General features: G+C 37.9%; 1 protein-coding gene and 1 long non-coding RNA gene across 4 annotated transcripts; one reads left to right on the top strand and one right to left on the bottom strand.

Moving 5' to 3' along the window:
* Positions 1-73: 73 nt before the first annotated feature.
* On the top strand, positions 74-2,049 carry LOC114750205 (uncharacterized). Its single transcript, XR_003740631.1, has 2 exons — positions 74-431; positions 1,121-2,049. It is a non-coding gene; the product is annotated as an uncharacterized LOC114750205 (long non-coding RNA).
* A 1,703-nt stretch (positions 2,050-3,752) lies between these two features.
* On the bottom strand, positions 3,753-7,465 carry LOC114750202 (R3H domain-containing protein 2-like). Of its 3 annotated transcripts, none has more exons than XM_028938753.1 (6): positions 7,307-7,465; positions 6,597-6,700; positions 6,008-6,085; positions 5,788-5,859; positions 5,537-5,634; positions 3,753-4,870 (listed from the first exon to the last, which is right to left on the bottom strand). In XM_028938753.1, the coding sequence occupies exons 1-6, from the start codon at positions 7,328-7,330 to the stop codon at positions 4,299-4,301; spliced, it is 948 nt and encodes a 315-aa protein (XP_028794586.1). In that variant the 5' UTR covers positions 7,331-7,465; the 3' UTR covers positions 3,753-4,298. The 3 variants fall into 3 exon arrangements, with proteins under 3 accessions (XP_028794586.1, XP_028794588.1, XP_028794587.1); XM_028938755.1 differs by having other exon boundaries at positions 6,008-6,080; XM_028938754.1 differs by lacking the exon at positions 6,008-6,085.
* Positions 7,466-7,824: the final 359 nt, after the last annotated feature.

The following is a 7,824-nucleotide window of genomic DNA, read 5'->3' as shown; positions in this document are numbered from 1 at the left end:
GTACATTTGTACTAGTATATATACTAGAATATAAATTGGCCGTAAGTTTTGGAGAACATGACGTTGTTCTTAGGAGATTAGGCTGTATGATCTCCGCATCTCCATCATATCATACTGACCACTTCTCTCAATAAGATGATCTTTAGGTATGTAGTATCGTTTATGTAATCAGCAGTAGGTTTGAAGTTTTCCTTTCAAAATTAAATGAGAATTGACGCTGCACTGTCGCAAGAAATTATTTATGTTCATCTTTCAATGCTTCCTTTTCCAGTCATTGAGCTGCAAACCACTTGAATCCACAAATGACCAGAAAAAGCATTCAGAAAATGTATCAAAGCAGCAGAGTGTTGGTTCAAGTAAAGAAATGGCGCGGTCTCAACCTCAAGAATCTTCTTTCATTGATAACTTCATTCCACCACCACCTTCACTAGGTAGAAATTAATTTCTGTTTGGGTTAGCATGCTTATTATAGTAAATGTTATTTCCCATGACAATTCACAAAATCCTTTGTTGGAACATGCTTTCTAATTAAAAAATACTGCAAATTGTTACTTTGTTGAGCCTCTGAAACTGAAATTGTCGATCCTGTATTTACTTACCATCATAATGTTTTCCATGGTTCTACAAATTCTCTTGCCTGTGATCTCTCATTCTACATCTGTTACTCTAAGATCATAGGTCATGGCATGGCTACTGGTTCTGCAGCTGTTAGGTCTCTGTGTTAATTACCACAGTACATAGATTAGACTAACAGAATTAAGTTACTTGTAACATAAATAAATCTTACTAATAGAAATAAATTATACTAAACTTGATATAACTATGTTATGTAGCTTGAGCTTTTTAATTATCATGTATAGTCAAACCTTAATATGGTCATGGCAAAATTATATGTTAAACTTTTATATTCACATCCCATACGTTATGCGTTTGAGTTATGCATAAAAAAATGATTGCAAATGCTTTATAGCTGTTCGACTTCTGACTACCATTCATTTTCTTAATGTTGTTTAGTTATTTATTTTCAGCAATTTTGCCAATCTTTTTGCTTACTAATTTTTTAATGTTATTGAATGCTTTTGATACCTCACATACATTTAACTTGTCATTTGTATGGCAGAATTTAAGAGTGATTCTGAAATGGACATGTCTGATGTCAAGAGGAATCTAAAACGTTTACATGAGTATAATGTAATGCTAAGGGAAAACTTGGTGGCTAGGCAGTCTCTGCTTCATTCTCCATCATCTAGGCATTCATCTCAAGTAAACAGTAATCAAGGTGAAGTTTAACCAGGTTTTTCTCTGGGGAGTGACGAAGATGAACTGAGAGCAGGCATTGGTAAAGAGAATCATCATCGATGCATGGATTTAATTCTGATATGGGAGTTGGTCCTTGATCGAAACAGTAGTTGGAAGTAATGATCAGAAAATATTCTGTATGAACCTCTGAAACATGTAGCAATGTAGCATTCCAGGCTAGATTCTGCTGCATTCAAAGCTGCTGGATGGATAAAGCATGGTGATCAAAGTTTTCATGATTTTGTCTGGTATTCTTTCATGTTCTTCTCAGATTGATCTTTTCTATGGTCGTGGATGTACTGTTTGTCATGAAACCATATAGCTGATGTTGGCATGGTGTCTGGTATTCTCAAATATTGGTGGAGCTATTTGCATGTCTATCTTGCAAATTAATTAGTTAGCCAGCCATCAAAAGATCCATTGGTGCATGCTAGACCATATCAATTAGGTTGGAAGAAGCAGGTTTGGTGCTGTTGGCGATATAATTGTATTGATCCTGGAGCGTAAAAAAGTTTAGGCACAGATCTCTATTTAGGTCTCCATGTGCATTTTCCTTTCGGGTAGATAAATGTGTATCTTGTTTGTATTTGCATGTTTCAAAAGTAATTATCAAACACGCCTCATCTAAAACTAGGCGGCCATCATGCAGTATTTGAAAATTTAGTCATATTGTTCATAACTTGTAAATAGTATTGCTTATTATAAATTTATAATGTCTTGTTGTGATATTGTCACATTCCAATCTGATTCCATCTACTTTTTGGTAGCCTTCTCAAGTCTGAAAAGCAAGCATTGATTTATGTATTATTCATGAGTCCCAACCGTGGAAATTTGTCCCGCCATATTTGGCGAGTGGGGTGGGAAAAGAGCTTATACATATAATGGGAGTAGTTCCATTCAGAAAGCATTTGGGTCCCCTCAACCAGTTCAGGGGATCTCTTCATAGCCTTTACATAAGGTAAATCCAGTCGATCTGATCATTTTGTGGATGCCAAGGAGCCACAATGCATTTTCAGCGTGGAACAATCTGATTGCATTGTTGGAAGCAGAGCAGGACAAAGACCAATTCCCTTCAATCATTTCTACTCTCTTTCTCCTATGCATCCCTCCAGCTAATTCCCTTCAATCATTTCTACTCTTTCTCCTATGCATCCCTCCAGCTCAATTTCTATGTCAGTATCTGTGACTCTGTTCCCACTGCCCATACAAAAACCATGCACCCCTGTTAAAGCATATAAGCCATATATTTTCTGTGTTCTAACTTGCACCACTTCTAGAGATGCTTGTATAGCTATGCCCGCTGCCCGCTTACCGAAAATCAGGAATCTTACTTTTAATGGTGAAATCAGGGAAACAGGAGAAGTGTGAACTTCACACCGCTTTGATGGGATTCTTGTGTACAAACATCGAATACACCAATTTATTCCTGCCAATATAGCCATAAGAGGCGACGATGGTTCTCACGAATAAGAGGGATGTATAGTCTCCGTTAAATCTGATTCCAAAGCCAACATTCTCCAAGCCATCTGACCAGTTTGATGAAGAAATGAAATCAAGTATGAATCCATGTTTTGAGCGTCACCTTCGCTGGTCCTCTCTCATCTCCTCCAACGTGGCCCTTTGACGGTGGACAACTGACATTATCTCAAATGAGGCAGTGAAGACACCCAATACTCCTCTGGTCCTAAATATAAGACTCTATACTAGTGTGTATAAAAGTTTTATATTTAGGATCGAAGGAGTACCCGAATGTATATGCGACCTTTATAAACTCCAAGTTTCTGTATTATGCCTCAATAGTGTGGCAGGTATGGGAAAATAAAATGTATCTCTATCGATATAATGCTGATGACATTACGGAGCAAGTATGTCAACTCAACATAATCTCTACTTCTAGGAGTATCCTTTATCCTAGATGCACTGGGAATTATCAAACCTTAGGCTGCCGAAGGCCATACCTCTAGGAGGAACAAGAATTCAATCAGAAATGGGAGCCGGTTCATTCTTGGTTCCATCCCACCAATTTTGGCCCAAAATTTTTTTCGATTTTAACAAGTGAATTTACAAGTTCAACTAACTCATTTTCAAAATATGAAGCTGACGAAATCTTTAGAAAATCTCTCATTTGTTTTGATGTGATACCATTACTTGATATGCTTGCTCTTTAGCTCAAGCTGCATGAGGAAATACTGTTTCTGCCGCCGTTAAAATGTTATGCAACTGCAACCATGCATCGTGACAAATATGGGAATATGGGTTACGTCGGCGCGTGCGTGACTCGGCCAATATCCTGTCACTTGCCGCACGTCCGTAGACTGTCCAGTGCAGGCAACAAGGAATTGGCTTCATAATGTTTCATAATTCTATGATTCAATAATAATTTTATAAAATATTAAATATAAACCGCTCAAAATTTGATCCCATAGGGGAGAAAGAGTGGAGTAATACGCAAGTGAAGAGAAGCCAAACTCTAAGCAACAATGGGTCTCGTCATAGTGATTACACAGCGTTAACAGAAGAACCTGAATGGGAAATATGTTACATTAAAAATAAATACAACCCCTCCCCGTGAAGAAATGACCCGTTAAACCCAGCACGGTAGAAGGTCCGCGTCATTAAAGAAAACCTAGACGTTAACAGAACACAATAGACATCTACAATAAAGACGGGACTGCAAGGGTTGCGAAGTTTGGGAGACCGAACCCCATGCAGCCAACTCAGTTTCATAAACCACAGCAGGTCGACATGATACAGCTTCTTCTCGCTCTTCGAGGATACCAGTGAACCGGATTGTTGCTCAACTTGCTACGTCAGATTCAGTCATAACTGAGAAACCATCATAATACTAGGATAGTCCTTCGCCGGCGTGTCGCCAGAAAACATCAGGAATTTTAAGTAAAATGTGATCATTATTCATTCCGCTCATCAACAATATTGAAACCTGGCTGCAGCCCTGCGGATGTTCCATCAAGAGCATGGTACAAAAAATTTTCTCCCCCTTATTCTGTGTAGCTCTTTTTTAGTTCTCTACCACTACTAGAAGCAGAAGCAGCATCCTTCCCAGAGTGCACTCCCAAAGCATGGGCAAAGATTCTCCTCGCAGCTCCCAAGTGCTCCATTTTCATGTAGTCTTTACTTGCCCTATTGCCGTGTTTTACATGTTGGGAGACTTGTGGTTTGTCAGCATTCCTTTCGTTGGATGAGGAGGAGTCGGAAGTGCTATCATTTCTTATTCCGCTGTTTGAGTTCCTTTTTGGGTGTATAGACTCTTCCGGACCTTTCACAAGGTTGGACTCTTGACTGTTCTTATCTTGATCATCTGATACATCCGTACATACTCTATCCTTCATATTATTGGTAGGCAAGCCATTCTGATTTTTTGAGTGGATGCTTTGACCTAGTGCATGAGCAATCATTCGGCGGGCAACCACAGGCACGCTTCGGGGCTTCCGTTCACCAGACCCTTTCACATCATCCAAATTCATGGAAAAAATTCGCTCACGAGAAATCAAATAAGCTTGTTTCCTCTTCTCTAGTGACTGTTGGATCGATGGTATAGTTGTTTGAGAGGCTGAAAAAAAGCAGCAGAAATATGAAGGCCTGCTCAAGTGAGTGTGCCACACTTAATTTCATCAAGAAAAAATTTTCCCAATCATTCGCCGTGACGTCCCTAGTTTCCCCAAATTTCTTCCAGTTCTGCCTCAAAATCCCAAACCCCTGTCATCCTCCATAAACTTCTCCAATCCACAAGTCACTTCCCATTCTCAAGTTCTTGCTTAGTTCAATCCAATAGCTCTTACAAAACTGTATTAATTCCATTTCAAAATCCCTAATTCCTTTTACCAAGTCTCGCACACTCCAAATTCTTCTCCCATCTAGATATTCTTCCCCAACTTTTCAATCAAACATCCCCGAGTTCTTTCCCCCGCCCTCAATTCCTAATTGAAAGTGTTTTTTGAGATAAAATTTGGAAATATCAGCTGAAATTTGAGGTTTTCAAATTGATAATTAACAAAAATTAAAGCATGAGGCAGTATTGTGTCAAAGACTTAATGGACCAAACATGAAGGCAGCAAAATGACACTCAAACGGAAAGTGAAGAAAACCTAAATCATAAGATAGTATATTATATTTTACTCATTTATTAACCATGGAAGATTCTATAGCCAAGATCAATATAGTGCAGAACATACTACAGTAAGTGACAGCAAGGAGAATAAATGGCTGCATGTATTACCCGGAATGGTTTCTTTTCTCCTTAATATTTGGTGTGATGAATTCAGATATTGAGGCTCATCATATTCCCAGAGGATATCACTAACCAGGATGGGAGGTCTGCAATATATCCACATACACAGATTATTTTATGAGAGACCTCAGAAGCATTGTTGATTTCTTCAAATGTAGAGAGACTGGTTAGATAAAATAATCTACTTGATACTTGATTTAAAACAGTGAGAAGGACAAGATTCCTTTTATTTCACATACATAGATGTCTCCGGACACCTCACCAGAACCAAATGGCGATCATCTCCTTCACCAACAGATTCATGCGCAAACCTGACACCAATAGCAAAACTATCAATTTTTTTCTCCAAAAGATACAAATTAAAAAAAAGAAAGAAAAGAAAAGAAGAACAACAATAAAGAAACCAAATTGGAAATTAGAGGTCAAGTTGCACAGAAATAAAATTTATAAAAAGAATACCCAAATATCTCTGCAAGACGATGTAAGAGAAGACGACTATAAGAGTTCATTGGCTCCAATTCCAAGACCCTATCTGAACTACAATTCGAGAAAAAACATAGATCAAGACATAGATATGATACAAGGGGAAAAAGGTTCTAACCTTTGTCTGCTATGTATTAAATTGAGGATGCATACACTGAAGTGGCACAAAAACCACCTACAATGAGATGCTACAAAAGACCAATAAAACAAAATGCTCGTCCCCCACAACATCTCTTCTTTTATCTATGAACTAAGGCACAGACTTAAAACAGTTCAATTTTATGTAAGTGTGATTAAGAGATGCACTACTATGTTTTTCAAATCAATAAGAAACATAGAACAGCAAACATTTTTATAAGCCATCCCCCAGGGTCCAGGTCCAAATGCAACGAAAATGAAAGGAGGAAAAAATAGGGAGAGTATGATCCACTGGGCATCCATATTTGTATATTACCATGCTCAAGGAAAAATTATTAGCATCATTAAAACCTTTTACTTTCCTATCAATGGCTTGGACTAAATCTCAGCCTCAAAATCAGTGAAAAGATGTCTCATAAATTGTTACCCTGTGTTCTCATCCTGAAGGAAGTTAATTAGGGCTTCTTCCATAGTGAGAACTAGATGCTTGCAAGGAAGATTGTCCTTGACAAGAGAAGCCAATTCCTCGACCTGCAAACAACATAGATGTTCAAAAATATACCTCGGGGAAAATAGTCCCAAGTACAAGTTCAAAAAATTTTACAGCAATGTGAAAGCAAATAAAAATCAACAACACAGAATGGAAAAATAGCGGCATTCAGAAAAGATTAAATTTTCCGCCTTCTGTTCTTAATTCTTGAAAGTAAATCCTAATCAAAGCTGCCATTGCATCGCCTTAAAAGGAAAGCTAATCTAAGGAGCGGGCACCATACGAACAAATTGTAGTGCAAAACTAAGAGTTGATCGACAATTTAACATAAATTCCGCGTGAGATATGCATATTATGTCATCAATTGGTTACCCGATACTATAGGTAAAAGTTTATTCCTCACATACAATATCCGATAGAAAAAGATACTTTTGCTTGGGAAATAATTTAATGAAAGCGCTAAACGTAGTCGATTTTGCAGCCGCCAAATAAGAAATGCTCCAGTAATATTCGCAAGAACTGAGAACTTAGAATCACCCAAAGAGGCCAGTAAATTTATAGAAAGCAAACGACGAAACTGGAAAGAAACCAGAGCAGGGAACAAATAGAAAAGCGAGGGAAAATAAAAACGTTACGCATAAACACACCATGGCGAATTGGGTCAAACTCATACTGACGGAGTCTTGCCGAGGGTTCAGGGCTTCTCAGGCTTCCCGGCAGACACAGCGAAAAAGACGCTCCCAAAGGCAGAAGATGCTTCCCCGACTGACATCTCGCTCCTTGGGGCCGCGGCTCCAGATTTGTCCCAACTCTAAACGCGGCGTTCTAACGGAAATATAAATAGGTTAATTTGAAAAATAATACTCTCTCCGTTTCTTATTATAAGAGACGAATAACAGAATTACGTTGATTAAAAAAGTAGTTAAAAATAGTTAAGAACAATCAATGTGTAAAAAATATAATTTTTTTCAAAAATGCCTTCATTAATAAGGAGAGAGAGTATGAGAGAGAATAATTAAATTATTGAAAGAAAGAGAAGTGAGAGGGAGAGAGTGTGTGAATTGGAGACAATAAATATGGGTAAAATAGAAAATCAACACAAAAAAGTAAAGACAACTTTTAAGTGTCTCTTATATATAGAAACATGCCATAAGCACCAAATGTC

This window comes from Neltuma alba, unplaced genomic scaffold (genome assembly GCF_004799145.2).
Source record: "Neltuma alba isolate B1F8T4 unplaced genomic scaffold, ASM479914v2 tig00006355_pilon, whole genome shotgun sequence".
Lineage (NCBI taxonomy): Eukaryota > Viridiplantae > Streptophyta > Magnoliopsida > Fabales > Fabaceae > Neltuma > Neltuma alba.
This window is presented reverse-complemented; position numbering and strand designations above follow the sequence as displayed.